At 42.3% G+C, this 26,172-nt stretch overlaps 1 protein-coding gene across 3 annotated transcripts in view; it reads left to right on the top strand.

Annotated features, from left to right (window-relative positions):
• Positions 1-26,172, top strand: part of mprip (myosin phosphatase Rho interacting protein) — a 66,582-nt gene that overhangs the window by 1,010 nt on the left and 39,400 nt on the right. For all 3 annotated transcript variants that reach the window (XM_064950604.1, XM_064950605.1, XM_064950606.1), the window contains exons 2-5: positions 5,362-5,439; positions 13,229-13,294; positions 23,516-23,667; positions 23,764-24,029. In XM_064950604.1, coding sequence (XP_064806676.1) covers positions 5,362-5,439; positions 13,229-13,294; positions 23,516-23,667; positions 23,764-24,029 — 562 coding nt within the window. The remainder of the gene's footprint in view (positions 1-5,361; positions 5,440-13,228; positions 13,295-23,515; positions 23,668-23,763; positions 24,030-26,172) is intronic.

The following is a 26,172-nucleotide window of genomic DNA, read 5'->3' as shown; positions in this document are numbered from 1 at the left end:
GGCGTTTCGAGTTTGCTGTTACTGTCAAGTTGTGTAACAGTCGAATTTTGGCAATATTTTAGCCAGCTACCTAGTCAAACTTCCAATTACTATTCTAAAACCTTTAGAAACTGACAATGTCATGTCATGCTGTCTACTTTGCCATCCTCAAGTCTATTAATTGGGAGTGTCTGTGATTTATAGCTCAGCGTGTGTGTCATTCTGGTTGTGTCCTCATTCAGTGACCATTTGTTGAAGACCAACTCCTTTAGAGATGAACTAATGGTGTGTGTGTGTGTATAATCTCCTGCTTCAGTCTGACAAACTAAGGTGTGGTCTGCTCGGAAGAAAACCAGTGTTTCTCACGATCAACCACTGGTTCAATATGAGGAATCGGCTGTAATATTAATAGGACCCCGGTGTAAAGCCACCAACGACCATTAGATCTGGATAAGGGAGGTTTGACCAGCTTCAGGTTAGGAATAACATTTATTACTGGCAAATAACACCATCCTCACAAAAGGAGGAATCAGCTGACCCATCATGGATCCTGTCCAATTTTCTGGGAGACATTGTCCTGAAACATCCATATGACTGGCAGGCAGGGTCACCAGCTGACTTAAGGGACTGTGCTGCCACGCTCTGATAACTGTGGCCGCAAACAAGAAGATTGTGCCCTCCTGAACGTGACCCCAAATTCAACTTAAGTATAGGTCTACACAAAGTCCTCACAATCAATCAAATGTATTTTAAAGCCAAAGTGCTGTACAGAAACCCAGCCTACACCCCAAACAGCAAGCAATGCAGGTGTAGAAGTATGGTGGCTAGGAAAAATGACCTAGGAAGAAACCTACAGTGGAACCAGGCTATGGAGTGGTGTCCAGTCCTTTTCTGGCTGTGCCGGGTGGATATTATAGCATTACATGGCCAAGATGTTCATAGATGACCAGCAGGGTCAAATAATAATAAATCAGTGGTTGTAGAGGGTGCAACAGGTCAGCACCTCAGGAGTAAATGTCAGTTGGCTTTTCATAGCCAATCATTTAGAGTATCTCTACCACTCCTACTGTTTCTAGAGAGTTGAAAACAGCAAGTCTGGGACAGGTAGCACATCCGGTGAAATACTGTATGTGTACTCAAGTCGTATTTACAAGTCCCCCTGGTTTCCTTCAGCCAGTGAATGAGAGGATTTCTATCTCTGAGATCATTAGCTAGTTTCTGTTGTATCCTATAATTGATCCCATGCGATGAGGTCCAGATGGGCCCTTGAACATGGCTTAAGAACAGCAACGCCAGCAAGCATCCTCTCCTCCACAAAATGTGTGTGATTGGAAAAAGTGTGCATATGTTTCTCTGCTTGTGTATTAGTGAGAGTGTGTGTTTTTCTGCTTGTGTAGTGTGAGTGTTTGCATTTCTCTGCTTGTGTGTATGACAGCCTGCTTATGATTACTGCGGGGTTAACCCCTTCAGACCTAGACACCTGAGTCAGGACTAGAATCTTAAAGCGATTACATCACTTCTTTAATCCTCCTGAGACCCAGCCTTGCTCTCTCCCAGGGCCTTTATGACATCACCAGTGGAACCAGAGATGCTTCTATCCTCTGCTCTATCCATATAGGGCTAGTAATGAGTTCTCATACCAGGGGAGTCTGAGAATTTAAACAATACGCTACAGCTAGCTAATTCTAATCTCATAAAACAAAACCCCTTAAAAAGAAGTTTAGCCCAAATCTATCCAAAGAACTAGTCATGACTGACTGCCATTTTGGACAGGAAAATGTAAACACGGAAGAATGTAGCCTATCTGCGCTCTCATATTCTGTAATGGCATCCTTAGTACTGAGTGGACGAAATGAAAACAGTAAAGTGGAACTCAGAAGTGAAACAGAGGGTGGTTCCACTTCTATGCGCTCGGCCTCTGGTTCGTAGATACACTTAACCCAGCCAGGGTACATCTTAATGCGGTTTGAACACTGCATGGCTCCAAGAGAGGTGCTCATTAGTCTGAATTTGAGCCTGAAATTTAAAGCAAGTTATGTTTAACTCAAACTTTCACACTTTCCGGTCAATCGAGCACGCCTCCAGCATGTATACAACATTGAAAGAGATATGCCTAGCCCACATGGAAAAGTTATCTGAAAGGAAATGAATGTGGCGGAAGAGTATGTTTGGTGCTGGTGTATTTAGTTGGTCACGCAGTGTTTCCCCTAGCATTTTTCCAGCAGCGGTGGAGTCAGGCAAGGTTGTTCTAGATCAAAACAGAGTGTAGGTGGTACCCCATAGGACAATAGTTTCAAATGTTTTTTTTCTGGATCAAGGCTATTGCTGAGCTGCGCTGCTCTGTAGTTCCTGAGGAGTTGGTGAGATAGAGAACCCACTCAGGATAGAAGGTGGGAGGCAGGGAGAGTGGGAGGCAAGGAAATGGTGGAAATACAGACAGAGAACAGTTTGGGAGTGATAGTGGGGTGATGATGGGAGTATAGAGGGAAGGAGTGTGAAAACCCAGGGAGAGCGAGGAGGCAGGGGTATGGAAAGATTTGAGGGAGGAGAGGAAGAGCTTGTGAAAGTGCAGGGTTGGGATTGAAACTGGAACAGAGTTTCTCACAGGTTACTCTCACCAGTGGAGCCCCAAGTTCTCAAATTAACATGCATAGATCTCAATTCCACATGGTCCAAAATGACGTCTTAGACCTATAAGTTCCAGTTCTATCTATACCGAACAAAAATAAACATGCAACAATTTCAAATATTTTACTGAATTACAGTTCATGTAACAAAATCATTTAATTGAAATAAATTCATTAGGCCCTAACCTATGGATTTCACATTACTGGGAATACAGATATGCATCTGTTGGTCACAGATGCCCTAAAAAATAAAATAAAGTAGGGGCATGGATCAGAAAACCAGTCAGTATCTGGTGTGACAACTATACTCCTTGCGATATGGGGCCGTGCATTTTCATCTTGGAAACAGGTGATGGAGGAAGATGGAATGACACAGCAATGGGCCTCAGCATCTCGTCATGGTATCTGTGCATTCAAATTGCATCGATAAAATGCAGTTGTGCTCGTTGTCTGTAACTTATGCCTGCCTATACCATACCCCCACCATGGGGTACTCTGTGTGCAATGACATCAGCAAACCGCTCGTCCACACAATCCCATACACGTGGTCTGCAGTTATGAGGTCAGTTGGACGTACTGCCATATTCTCCAAAACGGTGTCTGAGGAGGCAGAGAAATTAGAGAAGTAGATGGTAGAGAAATTAACATTCAGTTATCTGGTAACAGCTCTGGTGGACATTGTGGCAAGTCAGCATGCCAACTGCACACTCCCTCAACTTGAGACATCTGTGGCGTTGTGTGACAAAACTGAACATTTTAAAGTGGCCTTTTATTGTCCCCAGCACAAGGTGCACCGGTGTAATGATCATGCTGTTTAATCAGTTTCTAGATATGCCACACCTTTTGCAAAACATTTGAGAGATATGCTTTGTGTGAATGGAACATTTTAGGGATCTTTAATTTCAGCTCATGTAACAATGGACCAACACTTTACATGTTGCGTTTTTGTTCAGTGTACAATCAAAGGCTCTGCATTGGTTTTACTTGGCTAGGAGGAGTAAGGTGAACTTTCAGATGGGTCTACCTTACGTTTGAATGGACCTTTTGGCCTGACTCCTAAATGAGTGGAGGAGAGAAGAGTGTCCAGGCCTCCCTGGATTATACTAGGGAGGCAATAAGAGGTTAACGAGTGATAGAGGACGTAATTTTATCTGTCCGATTATGGCATCTGAGAGTGTATGAGCATCTCCATTTTGAAGTTGTCAATTTTCTTCTACTACTATGAGTTGGTAAACAAACTGAAACAGTGCATACTGCCACTTGGAGTGTGTTGTTTGAACAGGTATGAAGCCAAGGTTGACGATTTACTGCCACCTGAAGTTATGGAATGTTTTCTCACGTGTGTAATTCATTGGTTAATCCCTCCTGATGACCTGGATGGAATGATGTGATCCTCCCTTAACCCATAGGAAGTCCCACCCAGTTCAACATTGTGAAAGTCCCCAATAGCGCTGCCCATGCTAAAACAGACTTTTGGGCACTAGAGTCCTATCTCTATGGGTTAACCTCACTGCCGGTGGGGTTGGAGGCGGGCTGGAATGGAGGGGGAAGGTAGAAGGGTTGTGGGAGAGAGCTGAGGGGGGAGGGTGAGGTCAAAGGAGGACCACTATAGAGGAAGTGAGGCTTGTGTGTGTGGAGGGAGGAAGGGTGCGAGGGTGTGTCCCTCCTCTCCAGGTCTCCTGGCTCCTCAGCCCACCAACATCGCTACAGGCCACAGCTGCTTGCTTACACTGCCTCTCCTTGTGTCTCGCTCATTCTTTCCTGTCCAGCTCTTTCTCTCTTCCTCGCTCTCTTTGGATGTTTTGTAAGAGAAGAATGGAGAAATCAGTTATGCATTATAGCAAGACCTGTGTGATATTTGCTATTTTATTGATAACATTGCCCATATAAGATCTGAGGACAGGAAACCTCCATTTTGGATAGTAGCCTAGGCGTAGACTTCAGTGCTGCAGATAATCAGCTAATCAGCAATAAGTAAAATAATTAGTCATCATTGCTGCCAAAATGGTAGACTTATCAGATTTCGTAGGACTAGGTCATGGCATGTTTATCTCCTCAGTCACCCCATCACCTGTTAAAAGTAACCAATTAAATGTCTCTATAGGCAGTCAGTCTATGCAAGCGGAAACAAGGCACATAGATTTGACAGACATGCAGGGACACGGGCTAGCTAGTGACAGCCAGGGCCAATACCCACACGGTCTAATAATCGTACACTCCTCTTTCGCACGTGTAAGACACTAGTCTGGATTTTGAGGTAAAGAAGGTAGGAGGGATTTTGTTGTTGTTGCAAAACAGCCCTGACAGCTGCTTCTTGGTAATGTTTAACAGTAAAAGATAGACCAAGACAAACAAGTTTTAGAGTGCAAAGTGCAGCCATTTTAAACAGCCCCCCCCCCCCCCACCGTGGGAGCTCTGCTCCATGTTTATACATTTCCACATCTTTTGAACTTCTGTGTTTTCATTGGAAACATGCAGGTTTTTGGCTCAAACAACTTCCACGAAGTGAATGTAGGTTTATAAGCAGGCGCTGTTCTCATTCACAAATTAATTTCATTTAAGTCATTTGAATGCAAGGCAATGGTGTCTATCAAACAATGCTAATTAGGCCAACAGGCTTGCTAACTGGTTTTGTGGTTTGAAAACTGCCTCATTGGGAGGGTCTATAGGAACATCTGGACCACAAAATGTGCCCTCTCCTTGCTGACTGCTTCCCAACAATTTTAATGATTGTCTAAATCGCTCTGTTTTACAGGCCAAACCTATTTACGGCGGATGGCTGTGCTTGGCCCCCGAGGGAACAGACTTTGACAACCCCATGCAGAGATCCCGGGTAAGAGCAACCATGAGGCGTGCACACGCTCACATGGAATGGGGGATGGGTTAGTATGTTTGTTCCCTGTTCTTCCATAGTACTGTAGTCGCATGAGAAACATTAGACAAACACCATTCCCGGGCAGCAGAACCTTCTAGTGAGAGGGAGATGGGTGAACTTTGACCAATCGGGATGTTTTAATCCACTTAAAATCCATTTGGGAAGTAAGCTTTGAGGCGTAATGGAAGCGCTTGAAACACAAGCCCTAGTGTATAATCGAGTGGTCAGAGAAATGGGCTCTAGATCTGCATACGTATTGTCCTTTTCATGCCAATTTGCCTGGTGCTATACGTCACGATGACTAGAGCGCACATACGGGTACACATAGTGGCGTGGAGGAGCCGAGCACTCGCTCATGTTCGGATCATGGAATCTATTCCAACAAACTGCGCTAAGCCAGGTGGGCCATGGCGCCGAAGAACCTGCGCTATCTTGGGGGCGAGTTCGCTGGGGCTGCATCTGCATAACGATGGCTAACTGTGAACATGGGTTTACACCTTTGACGGTTAACACCTCACAATGCAACTTTCGATTATGCAGAGTTTGTTGCTCTTCAGAAGTTCTCACTGTCAGCCCTAGCAATGTGATAAGGCAGGTTGCCTATTTTGAATGCACTGGGTGAGGTAGGTGACACAGTGATCCCGGGTTAGAGGATAAGGAGAGAGACTTGAGGTTCTGTTTTAGGGAGTCGGTGCTCTGGTTTTATTTCCTCCAATTCAAACTTAATTTCCATTGACTTGTGCCGACAGTAAATGAAAACAATTATCAGCATATTTGATCTTAAACAAGTACTTTTCACAATCTGAGCCAGTAGTCAAATGATAAATATAATTTCTCCAAAGCAGTAAAATATTAATTGAAGGTACAAATGAGATCCTTTCACTATGCAAATATTTCTAACAACATCCTACCGCTAATAAACAACCGTGCATCATCTTTAAATGCAGATCAATTGAAGAATGTAAATAATATTGCGGGTTACTTACGTTTGGGTATTGGACTCACAGATAACAGAAACGAAAGGATACATGTTGGAGAGGTTTTGTACTAGTGCTTAGATTGTTTGGCACTGAACTAAAAGACAAAGGAACTCAGGTATTTAAGAAGTGAAATTGGTTGCAGGTGTGCTCAGCATAGAGATGTACAAAGGGTCTCTAGTGCCAAAAAGCGTGTTTAACATGGGCAGCGCCATTGAGGACTGATACATTGCGATCTCTATACATCTCTATGGCTCAGAGGTGTCTGCAGTTAAAGGGACAGTTAACAAAAAGCACAATTTAATGGGACAGTTAACAAAAAGCACAATTTAATGGAACAGTGAACTAAAAAGTCTAAGATAAATAAGAGCCTTTGCTACACTATGGAAACATAATTTCCTATAACATCAGGTTGTATACACTATTATAAACTGGGTGGTTCGAGCCCTGAATGCTGATTGGCTGACAGCCGTGGTATATCAGATTTGAAAATCACAGATATGACAAAATATTTATTTTTACTGCTCTAATTACGTCAGTAACCAGTTTATAATAGCAATAAGGCACCTTGGGGGTTTATAGTATATGGCCAATATACCACAGCTAAGGGCTGTATCCAGGCACTCCGCGTTGCGTCCTGCTTAAGAACAGCTCATGTGTTGGTATATTGGTCATATACCAGGTTCCATCGTGCCTTATTGCTTAAGTATAACACTGGCGTTACAGTTGAAAAGCAGCAATAGAGAGTACTAGTCTTGTCACGATACCAGATTTTTGACTTCGATACCTGGTTTAGTATCCCAATACTCGATACCAAAACAAAAACAAAACAATACCACTGCAAAAAAGAAGCCATATTACCAGGTCACAGAATGGCACTTGATGCAGACAGATAAACTCAGCTACTGCTCTGTTCAATCATTGGGCATCTTTTGAGTTCAATATCATTACGTTATAAAAAAATGTACGTCCATATTTTTCAGAGACCGCCATGTATCGATTTAATTAATCAATTATACAGTCAATTTGACTTTGGTATGTTTTTACCATTCTAACTTTAACATAATGGTAATAATTTTATTTTGAATGGTAAATCTTTATTGATAAACTGGGTAAATCAAGATGTAGCCTAGGCCTATCCACAATACAGGTGAATGCATATTCAGTGTGTGCATGCATTGAGTTATTGAGCTTGTTTTGGCTGATTTCATTGGGCTACAGATGACAAACAATCTGTTTCCCTTGCAAGGGCTCCCGAGTGGCGCAGCGGTCTTAGGCACTGCATCTCAGTGCTAGAGGTGTCACTACAGACACCCTGGTTTGAATCCAAGCTGCATAACAACCGGCCGTGATTGGGAGTCCCATAGGGTGGCCCAGCGTCATCCGGGTTTGGCCGGGTATAGGCCGTCATTGTACATAAGAATTTGTTCAAACTGACTTGCCTGGTTAAATAAAGGTTCAATTTATTTTATTGTACTGTTCAACAACATTTTAATAGAAGTAGCTTATTTTATACAAATGTGCTCTCTCTCTAACAGAGTTCACTGATCATCTTTGGGAGAGATGTGAGCGAGCGACCGAGTTAATTAATAACGTATTTGGTGGCACTCAGCTTTGAAATCAGGATTTTATTTGCGTTGTAGTTTGCATATAATCACAAACAGTACGAGGGTTGTGAATGGATGTTATCTTTAGCTGTCCGCTATTAGTATCTTCTTGCATTGTAAAGTGTTCTAGCATGTATAGACATTTGTTTTACGAACAATAATCATGTTTAAAAATGTCTACATGCCGTGTCGCATGATGATGTAACATGATACAGCCCAGACTCTCAGTGCACGCGATAATAAGGGCTCTGCTGCGCTGGTAGACAAGCTTGATTCTTGACACTTTTTGACAGAAGTACCAAAAGTAACAAATTCTAGTACCGAACCGTTTTTTATGTTCTAGTATCGGGAAAAAGTATACCTATACGGTGCAAGGTTGGCTAAGACTAAGTACAGTAATGGATGTTACCGTTTCATCAGGGAGCCACAAAGATGACGTAAATGTCATCACTGAATTCATGTCATGGTTGCTATTTCACGCAGCCACAGAATAGAAAGAAGTTAAACAAAATTTGCATTGTTAAAAGTTGAGACACATCATTTGCGTAAAAAAAAAAAAAATGGGTGTTTAAGTATGCCTTCAGGATAATGTAGTAAAGTTGGCCTCGCATAGGCCCTTGAACAAATAATTGAGACCAAGGACATCCAAAATCCATCAGATTATGTTTTTAATGAAGCCAGCAATGCAAATAATTAATCTCAGTCATTAACAGTTTACAGGTTTTATTGCATGTTGACTAACCAATCACAGTGACATGAGAATAAATCAAGTCAAGGTCAGTTTCGTATATTTTGTTCAGGTAAGCTTAGTAGATTGGAGGTCAGAGACCTGGCAGTGTGGTGCCAGGACAACAACCTCTCCCTCAACGTCAGCAAGACAAAGAAGCTGACCGTGGACAAAAGGAAATGGATGGCCGAGCGCGCCCCCATTCACATCGACAGGGCTGTAGTGGAGCGAAACCAGAGCTTCAAGCTCCTCGGTGTCCATTTCATGTTCCACACACCAACATAGTCGTGAAGTTCTACAGCTGAACCATTGAGAGCATCTTGACTGGCTGCATCACCGCTTGGTATGGCAACTGTTTGGCATTCAACCGCAAGGCACTACAGAGGGTAGTGCATACTGCACAGTACATCGCTGGGGCCAAGCACCCTGACATCCAGGGCCTGTATACCAGGCAGTGTCAGAGGAAGGCCCAAAAATGTGTCAGACTCCAGCAAACCAGGTCATTGACTCTTCTCTCTGCTAGTGCACAGCAAGTGATACTGATGCACCAAGTCTGGAACCAACAGGACCCTAAGCAGCTTCTACCCCCAAGTCATAAGACTGCTAAATTGTTATTTAAATAGTTAGTCTGCTTAGCTATTTGGTTATCTGCATTGACCCTTTTTGCACTAACTCATACATGTTGCTGCTACTGTTTATTATCTATCCTGTTGCCTAGTCACTTTATGCCTAGTTATATGTACATACAGTTGAATTCAGAAGTTTACATACACTTAGGTTGGAGTCATTAAAACTAATTTTTCAACCACTCCACAAATGTCTTGTTAACAGACTATAGTTTTGGCAAGTCGGTTAGGACATCTTACTTTGTGCATGACACAAGTAATTATTCCAACAATTATTTACAGACAGATTATTGCACTTATAATTCACTGTATCACAATTCCAGTGGGTCAGAAGTTTACATGCACTAAGTTGACTGTGCCTTTAAACAGTTTGGAAAATTCCAGAAAATTATGTTATGGCATTTGAAGCTTCCGATAGGCTAATTGACATCATTTGATGTCAATTTCAAGGCCTACCTTCAAACTCAGTGCCTCTTTGCTTGACATCATGGGAAAATCAAAAGAAATCAGCCAAGACCTCAGAATTTTTTTGTAGACCTCCACAAGTCTGGTTCATCCTTGGGAGCATTCTGTACAACAATAGTAACACAATATGAACACCATGGGTCATACCGCTCAGGAAGGAGATGCGTTCTGTCACCTAGAGATGAACGTACTTTGGTGTGAAAAGTGCAAATCAATCCCAGAACAATATCAAAGGACCTTGTGAAGATGCTGGAGGAAAAAGGTACAAAAGTAGTATGTCCACAGTAAAACAAGTCTTATATCAACATAACCTGAAAGGCTGCTCAGCTTAGAAGAAGCCACTGCTCCAAAACCGGCATTAAAAAAGCCAGGCTACGGTTTGCTACTGCACACGGTTTGGTTTGCAACTCCATCCCTGAAGCACGGAGGTGGCAGCATCGTGTTGTGGGGGAGCTTTACTGCAGGAGGGACTGGTGCACTTCCAAAATAGATGGCATCATGAGGAAAGAAAAGTATGTGGATATATTGAAGCATCATCTCAAGACATCAGTCAGGGTCTTCCAAATGGACAATGACCCCAAGCATACTTCCAAAGTTGTGGCAAAATGGCTAAAGGACAACAAAGTCAAGGTATTGGAGTGGCCATCACAAAGCCCCTGACCTCAATCCCATAGAAAATGTGTGGGCGGAACTGAAAAAGCATGTGTGAGCAAGGAGGCCTACAACCTGACTCCAGGAGGAATGGGCCAGAATTCACCCAACTTATTGTGGGAAGCTTGTGGAAGGCTACCCAAAATGTTTGACCCAAGTTAAACAATTTAAAGGCAATGCTACCAAATACTAATTGAGTGCATGTAAACTTCTGACCCACTGGGAATGTGATGAAAGAAATAAAACCTTAAATCATTCTCTCTACTATTTTTCTGACTTTTCACATTCTTAAAATAAAGTGGTGATCCTAAATGTCAGGAATTGTGAAAACTGAGTTTAAATGTATTTGGCTAAGGTGTATGTAAACTTCTGACTTCAACTGTATCTACCTCAATTACCTCATACCCCTGCACATTGACTCTTTACTGGTACCCAGTGTATATAGCTACGTTACTCATTGTGTATTTATTATTACGTGTTATTACTTTTCTATTATTTCCCTATGTTCTTTCTCTCAGCATTGTTGGGAAGGCCCCTAAGTAAGCATTTCACTGTGTCTCCACCGGTTGTTTACTAAGCATGTGATAAATACAATTTTATTTTCATTTGATTTGATTGATAGCGGCATCGTTCACTTTCAGGGAAAACTGGTCTAGCCTCTTGGTTGCTAGTTATCATTAGGTCGAATAATGCAAAATGATGTACTAATATGAAAGTGTAATTGTAAACTATAAACCCACCGTAGCTTAATTTATGAATGAGGTCCCAGTTGAAGTTGCCGGGTTAAATAAAACCAGGCAACTTCACCTGGGACCTCATTCATAAATATGGTGGGTCAGTTAAGAACAAATTCTTAATTACCATAACGGCCTACACCTGCCAAGCCCGGATGCTGCTAGGCCAATTGTGCGCTGCCCTATGGGACTCCCAATCACGACCGGTTGTGATACAGCAGGGATTCGAACCAAGGTGTCTGTAGTGACGCCTCTAGCACCGAGATGCAGTGCTTTAGACAGTGCTTTAGACCGCTGCACCACGAGGGAGCCGTCTCTATTAGAGGTCGACCGATTAATCGGAATGGCCGATTAGTTAGGGCCGATTTCAAGTTTTCATAACAATCGGAAATCAGTATTTTTGGGTGCCGATTTATTATTATTATAAAAAAATAAAAGAATTACGCCTTTATTTTATCTTTATTTAACTAGGCACAAGTCAGTTAAGAACACATTCTTATTTTCAATGACAGCCTAGGAACGGTGGGTTAACTGCCTTGTTTAGGTGCAGAACGACAGATTTTCATATTGTCAGCTCGGGGATCCAATCTTGCAACATTACAGTTAACTAGTCCAACGCAATAATGACCTGCCTCTCTCTCGTTGCACTCCACAAGGAAGACTGCCTGTTATGCAAATGCAGTAAGCCAAGGTAAGTTGCTAGCTAGCATTAAACTTATCATATAAAAAAAATCAATCATAATCACTAGTTAACTACACATGGTTGATGATATTACTAGATATTATCTAGCGTGTATATAATCTGACTGAGCATACAAGTATCTAAGTATCTGACTGAGCGGTGGTAGGCAGAAGCAGGCGCGTAAACATTCATTCAAACAGCACTTTCGTGTGTTTTGCCAGCAGCTCTTCGTTGTGCGTCAAGCATTGCGCTGTTTATGACTTCAAACCTATCAACTCCCAAGATGAGGCTGGTGTAACCGAAGTGAAATGGCTTGCTAGTTAGCGTGCACTAATAGCTAATAGCTCTGAGCCTTGGGGTGGTTGTTTCCCTTGCTCTGCATGCGTAACGCTGCTTCGGTGTGGTGGCTGTTGTCATTGTGTTGCTGGTTCGAGCCCAGGGAGGAGCGAGGAGGGGGACGGAAGCTTTACTGTTACACTGGCAATACTAAAGTGCCTATAAGAACATCCCATAGTCAAATGTTAATGAAATACAGATAGTATAGTGGGAAATAGTCCTATAATGACTACAACCTAAAACTTCTTACCTGGGAATATTAAAGACTCATGTTAAAAGGAACCACCTGCTTTCATATGTTCTCATGTTCTGAGCAAGGAATTGAAACGTTAGCTTTCTTACATAGCACATATTGCACTTTTACGTTCTTCTCCAACACTTTGTTTTTGCATGATTTAAACCAAATTGAACATGTTTCATTATCTAATTGAGGCTAAATTGATTTTATTGATGTATTATATTAAGTTGAAATAAGTGTTAATTCATTATTGTTGTAATTGTCATTATTACAAATACATTTAAAAACATTTTTTAAATCGGACGATTTAATTGGTATCGGATTTTTTGGTCCTCCAATAATCGGTATCGGCGTTGAAAAATCATAATCGGTCGACCTCTAGTCTCTATTCAGCTGTTTCATTCCGCTCCTTGTTCTCCATGTCATTTACCAAGAATAACAGTAGTGGCAATGGAGTGTTAGCTAAAACGTCTGGTACCCAGACTACAGGCGGTGGGTTCTCAGATTTGTTATTGTATCTTTAAGCATCTCTTCGCTATATGTTCACTAATGGAGCTTAAGTGTTTGTTTGGTTTCAGCCCAATAGCAATGCTCCTCTTCCCCTGCAGAAATTATATACAATATTAGTTTATAGGCCGTTTCTTAATAGTTTATAAGGAGATCATCAGATTAAGTGTTAACGATGTTCCTCTTTCTCCCAACAGAAATGGCAGCGGCGGTTCTTTGTGCTGTACGAACATGGCTGCCTGCGCTTCGCCCTGGACGAATCGGTAAGGAGCTGTCATATCAGCCATGCTACTTCCACCTCCTCCTTAACAACCTAACAGCACTCCTTAGCTGTGTCTATAATCAGGCTATAGCACTGCCTCTCGTGCCTTATGGCTTCACGCAGAGCCAAGGTGTCTGTAGTGACGCCTCTAGCACTGGGAAGAGTAGTATTTGATATGGTCCGTGAAGGACGGGACGGTATGCTGAATGACCTGGCTGTGTATTCAGTGGTACCTGCTTGGGAAAGAGATGACTAGGAAGCCTGATCTCTGTTAGCTAGCCTTGTGCTGTGAGATGTTAAAACTGCCCCACCCGAATGCAGAGTAAACCTCACTGAAGAACCATGAAAATGTATAAGGTGGTGGAGGGAGAGAGAATATAGGATGAAGCAGAGGAACATGGGGGTAGAATAATACAGATTGGGAAAGAAACTGAGGAACAGAGACTAGAGAGAGTCCCTTGCAGCTTATGACATCCCCTTTGTGTGTGTGTGTGACTGGGGAATGTGACACGGGTGACCAACCCCACTGGCAGATCAAGCTGGAGATTAGGCTGCTTGTGTGTATACAGAGGCCCACTAAACACTTTGCTCTGCCTGACTGTCAAAGCTGCCATAGTTTCAGTCCCTGGCCTATAGCTTCTAACCTTGACCGTAGCTTTGTATGTATCAAACCCCAGTTATCAGTTCTCTACAAAACAAAATTGATGAAGAGGAGAAGATGCTGCTTTTGGCTGCTGAGATGTAGGCCTACGCACTCCGTGGCTGTGTGTTTGTGTCCAGGTGGTTGCTTTGTGCAGATGAGATCGCTGAAATCATAATCATTGTCTTCATGTTGTCATGGATCCCCACGTGATGACAAAGGGAGGAAACATCCTGCTTACGCTTTGTGCATGCATACGTGTGTGTGTGCGTTGCTGACTGCTTGCGTGTGTCCATTTCTCCAGTGTGCATTGTGTGCGAATGACACCCGTTAGTTCGGTGTAGCACTTTTTTCCTGTCATTGTGAAGCTGGTCGTGCTATTTAGATGTGGAGGGCCTCATTGTCTTAGTGCCTTTTCATCTACAGCTCAGGGAACACCCCGGAACGCCACCGGGAAACTGGGTCAGGAAAATGGGCGCTTTGTTGCCGTAACTGTGCGCCTCAGCCCCCCACAAATTGAGCCTATACAACATTTTGGGAGTTCAGCGTTGATCTCAGTGCACATAATCGTTTACTTAGTTTAAACTTTAGGCAGAGGAGTGGAAATTGAAGTAGATATGATTTGTTTGTTTTTTATTCATCATCAACGTATACATCCTCAGCCTGATCGGACATCAACCCCTTAAGTTAAAGGCCTACTGTATATAGGAGAGAGAAACAATACCCTGTCTTTTCCCTTGCTTGCTATGTATGCTTACGCAATGCAGAGATACCAGTTTAGATGCAGTAAAGCAGTCAATGGAACGCCTGCCAGGTTGGCCCACATTCAACAATCTGATCTAACAAAGTGGATATTTGTCAAATCCGTCATGATTTATGTATTGTAACAGGCCCACAATGTGGTTACTTAACTTCTCTAGGGTAAGGGGCAGCATTTGGAATTTTGGATGAAAAGCATGCCCAAATTAAACTGCCTTCTTCTCGGGCCCAGAAGATAGGATATGCATATAATTAGTAGATTTGGATAGAAAACTATAAAGTTTTCAAAACTCTTAAAATAATGTATGTGTATAACAGGTGAAAACCTGAGAAAAATCCATTTAGGAAGTAGGATTTTTTTTTTTGTGAGTAGTTTTCTATTCAATGGCACTACAGTATCCATTGCAGTTCCTATGCCTTCCACTAGATGTCAACAGTCTTTAGAAATTGTTTCAGGCTTGTATTCTGAAAAATGAGGGAGTAAGAGCAGTCTGATTGAGTGGACCCTGCCATGTCGCAGAGCTTATTCATGCACGCGACCAGAGAGAGTGCCTTTCTTGTTTAGCTTTTATATTGACGACGTTATTGTCCGGTTGAGATATTATAGATCATTTGGGCTGAAAACAACCTGAGGATTGAATATAAACATCGTTTCACATGTTTCTATGAACTTTACGGATACAATTTGGATTTTGTCTGCCTGTTGTGACTGCGTTTGAGCCTGTGGATTACTGAAGAAAATGCGAGAACAAAATGGAGGTTTTCGGATATAAAGAGAGACTCTATCGAACAAAATGAACATTTATTGAATAAATTAATGTCTTTTGAGTGCAAACATATGAAGATCATCAAAGGTAAAGGGATTCATTTCATCTCTATTTCTGACTTGTGTAACTTTTCTACTTGGCTGGTTACTATTTGTAATGATTTGTCTGCTGGGCTATGTTCTCAAATAATTGTAAGGTATGCTTTTGCCATAAAGCATTTTTTAAAATCTGACACCGTGGTTGGATTCACAAGAAGTTAATCTTTAAACCTATGTTTAATAGTTATGTTTTCAAAATTTTTATAATGAGTATTTCTGTATTTGAATTTGGTGCTCTGCAATCTCACTGGATGTTGGCCAGGTGGGACGCTAGCGTACCCTAGAGTTAAGTCAGATTTGGGTATATTTGTTTTTTGCTGCAGAAGTTGTCACTTTTTAAAAGTTTAGAAGTGACTGCTAAATGCTAACTCTCATTTGAAGAATATGTTTAGCATAGTTGGCGTACAGTAATCAGTGGTGGTAGTCAGCTGTTTTTAACTGTAATGCATTTGATTGGGAAAGATGACATGAACATGTGTTGGGGTTGACATCCATACTGGCATTTTATTTAGATTTTTACCTCAACATAGTGTGAAATACAGATAAACAATAGCCTAAATGTAGGCTAATTTTGCTGGTGGGCAATGAGGATACTCTGAATCTTTCCCCCATGCTTTTCCATGGCAATTCCATGGTTTTGGTCGAGTTCAATTTACCTTTGCCACATCTATAGCCTTTATCTGGGCTGTATACAGCATATCATAAATACCTCTTTTACATGTCTTTTTTGATGAAGGGATGTTCTCCTCTTTTTGTGTGTTGAATTGCTGTAAAAACAGCACAATCAGCTCCAAGTGATTTTTATTTAAGAAATCTGTTCCCAAGTATTCCGATGCATAATAGAGACACACGTGATCGTATACAAATGTAAGCAAGGTTTGAGGTGGTTATGTTTTAGTCACACACATCTGTTTGGGCTTCTTGCGGTCAATTTGCAGTCTACAAATGATTTGTCATTCTGTTCCGGCCCCTGACCATCTGCACCAAAAAGAAATGAGCCCCATGGCTGAATCTAGTTGTTGATGCCTGGTCTATATGTTAATTTGCATAATTTTGTGGAATTAAATTGCTGTATATTCGTTAATCCTCCTGTAGCCCATCTTATTTATCACGTGCACAGCATAGAGTGACTATTTTGAGCAGGATTTCAGGATTTTGAGCAGGATTTCTCCTGAAGCTCCTCAGCTGGTTGCTGCTGGAGTAAAGCATGTTATTTTATAAGCCCATTCATTGCGAAACAACTCAAAATGCAGTTGCTTGTTAAAACAGATTTGGTACACGATTAATGAAAACAACTATTTATTTCTCTGTTAGTTGAAGCGTGCCTCCCATTCACCATAGGCTACAAGTGTAGGCAACAGGCTATTGGCGTGTCACACACCACATTACAATGTGAGCTGGATTTTTTATTTAACCTGTATTTAACTAGGAAAGAACATTATTTACAATGCAAGCCTACCAAGGAACAGTGGGTTAACTGCCTTGTTCAGGGGCAGAACAACAGATTTTTACCTTGTCAGCTCAGGGATTCGATCCAGCAACCTTTCTGTTACTGGCCCAATGCTCTAACAACTAGGCTACCTGCCGCCCCAAAGCTGGAGGTACTATGCAATTTGAAAACGTAAATTGTTTGAAACCTGAATGTTTTATTTCATGTTATGAGACATCTCATATCTTGCTTTAAAGTAGCCTATAGCCAAAATCTTTTATAAAGACTGTGTCAGTGTGCACTGCGCCCGGCCCGCCACAGGAGGCGCTAGTGTGCAACGGGACAAGGACATCCCTAACCCAGACAACACTGCACCAATTGTGTGCCGCCCCATGGGTCTGACAGAGCCTGGACTCTAACCCAGAATACAGCTAGCACTGCGCCACTCGGGAGGCCATAAAGACTTTATAGGCGCGTGAGTTTCAAGTTGGGGAAGCTTACAATTTATCCTTTCATTTCTGTCGATCTGCGTGCCAGTTATGATTTTCATATGCACATTTTCGTGGAACAGTTTATTTTCAATAACAACGTTTTAGTTTCTCAAAATTATTGTAACGTGGTTAATCATAGAAATCAGAATGAAATATTATACAAATGAAAAAGTTAAAAATTCAACTAATGCTAGCACCAGCCTCTGCCATATGGACACATTGATACACCTTGATCCATTGACAGCTTAAGAAAAGAGCGCATGAAAATCAGCCTATAGGCCAATACAGCAGTACGCCTATAACTTCCATTGTCAACTAAGTAAAAATAGGCTACATAAAGCTAACAAATAAAAACAGTTGAAAATATGATGAAAATGCAGGTTATTTCAATCGCATTTATCTCTCTGCTCAGGCTGTCTGCTCTCACGGGGAGTATATCAAAATAGACAATCAAAGGGCCAACAATTCACACAATGAATGCTCAAGAATTGGCGGGAGACGGCTGAGCCATTCTGGAGAGAGAGACTCTCTTCCTGTATCTTCGCCACTCACCCGTCCCCTTCTTCTTGTCTCAACATTTTCAATTATATCCACATACTTCACACACATTTTAGATGCTTTTCACAGACAAGCACAACTCAATAATCAGCTAGGCCTATTCTGGGGTAGAATGAATGAATTACCTCTCGGTACTGGACTTCCTATATGTGCAGGCGCTTGCACCAATATTCTTTATGGGCCTAGTCATAGAACTACATATAAAATCCCTATTCATTCAATAGGATCTCTGTGGGCAAAGTCTAAAGATTTGTCATTTAACTTTCTAAATGTATGACCTTTTTATTGTGGCATAAACCCAACCAGTCATGTTTTCATCTGATTGTGCAACAATCCCTTCAAAGGGCAACTTTACGAGGCAGTGGTGAATGGAAAGAGACACCTGTTGCACTAAACACAAAAAATTGCAATGATATTTGGCGATAATTTATGCGTCCACTGCTGTCTGCGGAGGTCTGGGTGTCGGCCAATCATCTATGCCTTGGCCAAATGTCAGTGATTTCGTCTTAACCATTTAAGCCCACTCACTAATTTTTCATGCCTCTGACATGCGGTAATGATAAATAGTGGTCTAATAGCCTTCAGTTTTCTTGACATTTTGTTTAAATATTGTGATAGGCTCACGTTTTACTAGTACGGGGTACTCCTACTATGTTTTTTTGCCAGGATGCCGTACCAGACTGTATTACCCTACTTTCACCCCTGAGCTTATTTCTACTACCACAAATTGCAGGCTTCCCAAGTAGGCAAAGGCCTACAAGCTTGTGATTTGAAACAATCCACAGCTATTTTTAAAAATAAGCTAATGATCCTCAATTCCTCTGCGGCTAAGTCATGCTTTCTAATGAAGTATTTTGAATGATTAAATGTATTTCTGTATTTCTCCTTCCGTGGCCTCCAACTGCTCTTAAATGCAATTAAAACTAAATGCATGCTCTTCAACCGATCGTTGCCTGCCCTTTCAGCATCACTACTCTGGACGTTCTGTCTTAGAATATGTGGACAACTACAAATACCTAGGTGTCTGGTTAGAATGTGAACTCTCCTTCCAGACTCACATTAAGCATCTCCAATCCAAAATTACATTTAGAATCGGCTTCCTATTTCGCAACAACACCTTCTTCACTCATGCTGCCAAGCATACCTTTGTAAAACTGACTATCCTACCGATCCTCGACTTCGGCGATGTCATTTACAAACTAGCCTCCAACACTCTACTCAGAGAATTGGATGCAGTCTATCACAGTGCCATCTGTTTTGTCACCAAAGCCCCATATACTACCCACCACTGCGACCTGTACGCTCTCGTTGGCTGGCCCTCGCTTCATACTCGTCGCCAAACCCACTGGCTCCAGGTCATCTACAAGTTTTTGCTAGGTAAAGCCCTTGACTTATCTCAGCTCACTGCTCACCATAGCAACACCCACCCATAGCACGCGCTCCAGCAGGTATATCTCACTGGTCACCCCCAAAGCCAATTCCTCTTTGGCCGCCCCACCTTCCAGTTCTCTGCTGCCAATGACTGGAACAAACTACAAAAGTCACTGAAGTTGGAGACTCATATCTCCCTCACTAGCTTTAAGCACCAGCTAACCGAGCAGCTCACAGATCACTGCACCTATACATAGCCCATCCAACTATCTCATCCCCATACTGTATTTATTTATCTTGCTCCTTTGCACCCCAGTATCTCTACTTGCACATTCATCTTCTACACATCTATCACTCCAGTGTTTTATTGATATATTGTAATTACTTCGCCACCATGGCCTATTTATTCTCTTACCCCCCCCCCCCCATATCTTAATTTGCACTGTATGTAGACTTTTTCTACTGTAATATTGACTGTATGTTTGTTTTATTCCATGTGTAACTCTGTTGTATCTTGGCCAGGTCTCAGTTCTAAATGAGAACTTGTTCTCAACTAGCCTACCTGGTGCATCTTAAGATCCCCACCTCTTTCTCAGTTTCTAACGGACATTTTCATCTCTGTCACATGTGGAACCGTTCTAATCAGGTGTGCTGTTTTGATTGGTGTTTTCCCGCGATTTGCATTTTGGCAAATGTTTGAAAATTACTTTTTTATTGGCTGCATCATTATGAGTTGCTTGTTCTGTTACCATAATCAAAATGTGATCTATGTCATTCTGAGCACCGTGGGTGGACACCCTAATACATATTGGTCCAGTAAATGTTTCTAATGGCCGTTACATTAAAATCTTCCTGGTCACTTTGTCCGGTGCCACATTTTCGGAATCCGGAATCCCTAGATGGTGTGGATTTTAGACACTGAGGAAGTTGTTGACTGACATTAGGCTATTAGCTAGCTAGGCACATTTTAGGTTAGTTGTAATGTTCCTGAGAGAATATGACGCTCAGCCCTGATTCTCCCCTGGGCTGATGGACCGTCTACTGCTCTACCCCATAAAATACCCAATATGGACTGCTGTGGCCCTTCTCTTGCTCAGAGTGGTTGTTACTATTAGTAATTCCTGTGCTCTTGGCCAGCTGAAGAGGCCAGAGTTAGGCAACCCGGCCAAACCCACAGGGGTAGAATGGCTGGAAGTCACACCGGTGGAAACATCAACAATGACCAGAGCAACCTGATGAATCTTTGTAAATATGAAGCTATCTCACATGATACTAGATACATTGATCTTAATGATCTACTGATGTCATGATTCATTGAGCAGGTTGTTTGTTGCTATGGAACCATGACGTGCGTAGTACGTTGCTTGGAGGGCCAAATTTCCCCGGAATATGTATATATATTTTTTTGCATCTGACACATGATATAAGCAAAATAATTACAACAAGGTTGAAAAATAAGAGCTTTTGTGTGACTCGCATAAAGCCGAAGCAACTTTCAGGGAAGATTTCACTCAAGATGTTTAATGTGAGTGGGCATTTGGCTTTTTAGAACTGAACTATTTTAGCCCATGATGAGATGGACTGAGAAGGAGATGCTCAGAGGTCGAGGCTCTACACAGCATTCCTCTGATATGCCCATATTTGGTGAAGTGCAGCGGGCTCCCAGTAACTAACAGGCTAGAGAAACAGAGAGAGCAGTAGACCCCAAAACCACATGAAAATGCCAGATATGCCCCAGACCCAAACATTCCACATACACACAGCCTGCCACTACAAGCACTCATATCTAATGTAGCATAATGTAATTTTACTACATCAGACAGGATTGGACGTGTTGTACATTTGATCATTTGAGAAGGAGAGTAGGAGAGAGAGAAGGTGAGAGACTGAGGAGGCAAGAGAGACGGAATCTGAGAAAGACAGAAACGTGAAGGTTTGAGTGTTTCTCAAACACTGAGTCGTGGACCGACACCGGTCCCTGAGATGTTGCCGCTGACCAGTCCCTTGGGTAGTTGACTGACATCAGTTGGGCAGTTCTCAAATGCTAGTTTTAATCTAAGCGGACCTCCCAAGAAGGAGGACTACAGCTCTTCAGTCTCTGATGAGAACCTGGGCCGGAGGGTCAATGACTGGGAGGATAGGGACAGGAAACAGGGTCATTCAGTTTTCTCCAGAGCCTACACGGTTCTGTTTTGATGCAGCACAGAGGGAAGCGGCATGTCGAGGCACATATGTCGTATAAAACAGCAGCTTGCTGCTTCCCTTTCACCCCTGAGCTGAGCAGGTGCTGGTTTCTTACACTACTTGCCACCGGTCCGGGCAATAAAACTCCCCAGAAAAATGTATCAATTATGGAGCGGGTGTGCTCTACCTAATTCTAATGCTGGCTCTGCGAGTCTCACTCTGACACCATTTTTGGAATGATATGATGAAGCCCATTCATCAAATCATTTTGGCTGGCACTGGCAGATAGAGAAAGAAGTTGTAATCCATCAGCATTGAACTGGTGGGAATGTCCAATTTTCCCCTAAAATCTCAATACTCCCCTTGACAGTTTGTTCATTGTGAGGATAAAGACCTGCTCGATTAAAACGTTTCCTAGCTTTATTAGTGTTTTATTGCCTCTTTGTGTGTCCTGTTCGTAGAAACTGTGAACTGAGTCAGAGAGACAGTCTGTGAGAAAGTTGTTAGCGATAATAATACCCCCCTGTGCAGCTAAATATAGCCGGCCCCATAGGAGGACAATAGGAGGATATGGGATTGGATATGGAGTGGAGAAATCAAACCCACTACAACACATGGACTATATCTCAAATGCCACCCTATTCCCTATATAGTGCACTACATTTTATCCATAGTGCTCTGGTCAAAAGTAATGCACTATATAAGGAATAGGGTGGCATTTGGGACTCAGCCAGAGAGGATGAATGGCAGTGTTGGCAGATGGAACAGTCTTTGTGTCGATGCCAGTATCAGATCAGACGACGTATACATACTCAAAGACCACACAGCCACTGAACTGGACTGGCCCTCTCTCTCTCTCGCTCTCTCTCTCAATGTGGGTTGGAGTTGCCCTGGCCTTAACCTGATCCTAGATCTGTAGCTATCTTCCCCCAATCCTAACCACAACCAGTTGAGGGGAACAAGGGAAAAGTGTGTAATACCTTCATGCTTTCTCCTTCACAAAAATAGAAAGGTGCATCTTTTATGAGACAGATTCCCCTCCTACCCCCCTTTCTCTCTCTCGCCGTACAGTAAAGAGGCTAGCTTGCTTCAGTCTGTACTCTAAGTTTCTCTGAGTGTGACCCAGTGTAATTGCCATATTTGGAAGCCCTCATGGTTTACTGGCAGCTTGCATTAAAACAGGATCCATGTGAATGGCCTTAAAAGGAGCTAAGGAGAGAAACAGCACCTGTTTTACATCTGCAGCCAGAGTACAGTTCAGTCTGGGCCTGATAACAACAGTACAGGAATCTCACTGAACTAGAGACCATGCTGGGGTTCAGGGGGAATTCTAGACGGTAGAGGGGCAATAGGGAGTTTGGGAGAAACCGTGATAAATTGTGCCTTTCCAAAGGCAAACGTGCACCTATATGCAGAACCATGTGCGTTAGCAGTAGCACACGCGTACACACAAACTTATTTACTCCAGCCTCCCAGGGCTGTCACCTCCTCCATTCACTCCACTGGACCTGAATGGATTTCCCCCGTTGTCCCGGCAACCCATCGATAACGAATACGTGACCTTTTATAGTAGGGGCTGTATACGTCCTCTGTCTGTGGGAAAGAGTGAAGGAAGGAGGGAGGGATGGAGGATGAAAAACAGACATTGTGATATCTATCCACCTGCTATATAGCAGCTCTGGGTAGAAGTTTCCCTTAGGCTCAGACGGAGATCTAGGACCCCGTGCCCCTTCAGCACTGTGGCTGTTGAAAGAGACTAATCAGACGGAGACTATACTTCCCAGTCTGCTACAATGCAATCACTTCATCATTCTACTGATTGTTGTCCTGTTCTACTGGTATTTACCCTGGTATACAGTCTGTGTCATGTCAGGTTTGGCCATTACTTGTGCCTGAATGTTGTTTCTCTGTTATTCCCCCTCTAGCCGAGCACGCTGCCCCAGGGCACTGTAAATATGAACCTGTGTGCTGACGTCATTGACGCAGAGCCCAAGACGGGCCAGAAGAACGCTCTCTGTATCATCACTCCTGAACAGGAGTACTTTATACGAGGGGAGAACAAAGAGATCATCAATGGGTAAACACGTGTGTATGTATGTATGTATGTGTGCTTACGTGTGTGTGTGTGTGTTCTCTATGCCTTCACTATCATTCTGTTCTCGCTCTTTCCCAGGTGGACTGAACAGCTGGTGGTGTATCCCAGGACCAACAAGCAGAACCAGAAAAAGAAACGCAAGGTGGAGCCCACCACTTCTCAGGAACCAGGACCAGCAAAGGTGGCAGTGACGGGCTCAGGAATCCCCGAGGCGGGCTCAGAGAAGGTTCAAGACTCCAGCTCCATCATCTGGCAGGAGGAGCTGAGCCAGAGAGAGGCTGAGGGGGCGGCCGTGTGGCCTTCTGCTGACCTGCCCTTGCTGGGCTCACCACCACCCTCTACAGGTATGGAGGAACCACAGCACATCTAGCCCCATAGTTCTCATCTTTAGTGTAGTATATGAGTCTTTCTATAAACTAGGGTACCGGTGAGAATGGCCTATTCTGGACAACTTGTTAGAACTGTTGATAAGTCATTGATAATAATCTGCCACATTTGTTCATGTCATTACATTAAGATATAAGGGGGGACATAGCTACAGTGCACTCCATAATTATTGGGACAGTGAAGCATTTTTTTATTTTGTTTGTATTTGAAATGAAACAATGACTATGATGTTAAAGAGCAGAATGTCAGCTTTAATTTGAGGGTATTTTCATCCATATCGGATGAAATTACAGCATTTTTTGTATATAGTCCCCCTGTTTTAAGGGAACAAAGGTATTGGGATAAATTCACTTAAATGCATATTCAACTAGTAAACATTTATATGATATAACGACAACTTACACTGCCATAAATGCAAGAACGGAAAAGTAATGTTTTAGGTCACACGATTTTGGACAAATCTGTCAAGACACCAACCATGATAATGGGTTAAGCATAGATTTTAAATCAACTAGTGAATTGTATTGAGTGCCCTCTGAAATTATTGGGGAAAATTTGTTGGATGCATTTGCTGTTTGTTTTTCCAGATAATTTTGTGCCCAATAGAAATTAATGCTAAATGATGTATTGTTTCATTTTGGAGTCACTTTTATTGTAAATAAGAATAGCATGTTTCTAAACACTTCTACATTAATGTGGATGCTACCAAAAAATAAGAACCTTTACCACTTTTTTTGTGATATCCAATTGGTAGTTAGTCTTGTCCCATCGCTGCAATTCCGGTATGGACTCGGGAGAGGCGAAGGTCGAGAGCCATGTGTTCTCCGAAACACAACCCTGCCAAGCTGCACTGCTTCTTCAAACATTTCTCGCTTAACCCGGAAGCTAGCTGCACCAATGTGTCGGAGGAAACACTGTCCAGCTGGCATCCGAGGTCAGCTTGCAGGTCCCCGGCCCGCCACAAGGAGTCGCTAGAGCGCGATGGGACAAGGAAATCCCGGCTGGCCAAACCCCCTCCTAACCCAGATGACTCTGGGCCAATCATTAGACCGCTGCGCCACTCGAGAGGCGATTTATGGATAAGCCTAAATTAATCGTGAATAATGATTTGTGAGAAAGTTACAGATGATAAAATGCTAACCTCCCCTGTTGTTGTAATGGTGAGAGGTTGGCATGTCTTGGGGGTATGATATTTGTGCGTCTATCTTTCTCACTCATCATTATTCACAATTAATTCAGGATTACCTGTGGTCATGGTAACATCCACATGAATGTAGAAGTGTTTAGAAACATTCTATTTTTATTTACAATAAAAGTGACTCAAATGAAACAATACATTATTTACTATTAATTTCTACTGGGCACAAAATAATCTGAAAATCAACCTAAACAAACAGCAAATGCATCCAACAAATTTCCCCCAATAATTACGGAGGGCACTCAATAAAATTCACTAGTTGATTTAAAACCTATGCTTAACCCATTATCATGCTTGTCGTGATGACTTTGTCCAAAATCATGAGACATAAAACATGACTTTTTTGTCTTTGTATGTATGGGCGTGTAAGTTGTCGTTATATTTTCCATTAAGCATTAATCGGTTAAATTAGACATTGCACTTCAAACCTGTAAGAATCCTGGATCTAGCTGTCAAACTGTTTTTTGTATAGAGATCTCAGAAATGTAGTGCAACTACGGATCATTTTGTTTCTCCTTATGATACGAGGTGAAAACCGTTTTTCATGGGCACACAAATCCCCCAAAATGTATGCGATTGCAAAATGGAATGCTTTTAACCAAAAGAGTCACCTTACCTTGATACTTACAACCTAAATCGATACTGTCATTAACGTGGTTATTTTAATAATTATACATAATACTTGTTGGAAGCGCATTTGGTATCGAGCTGTATAATTACGCCAAGATATTTTCACACATCATCATCTGATCCAGGAAGGAATTTTCTGAATGACAGTCAGTGACGAACAGCTGCTGTGACAGTGCATGTGATGCAACAACAACAACAGGTTCTGGAAAAAAAGGTATTGGCGAGGAATGTCCAGAATATTTTGGTGTCTCATTTGTTACATCGGTGAAGAA

The sequence above is a fragment of the Oncorhynchus masou genome, chromosome 31 (genome assembly GCF_036934945.1).
Source record: "Oncorhynchus masou masou isolate Uvic2021 chromosome 31, UVic_Omas_1.1, whole genome shotgun sequence".
NCBI lineage: Eukaryota > Metazoa > Chordata > Actinopteri > Salmoniformes > Salmonidae > Oncorhynchus > Oncorhynchus masou.
The sequence above is the reverse complement of the archived record's forward strand: the minus strand, read 5'-3'. Positions and strand labels throughout refer to the sequence as shown.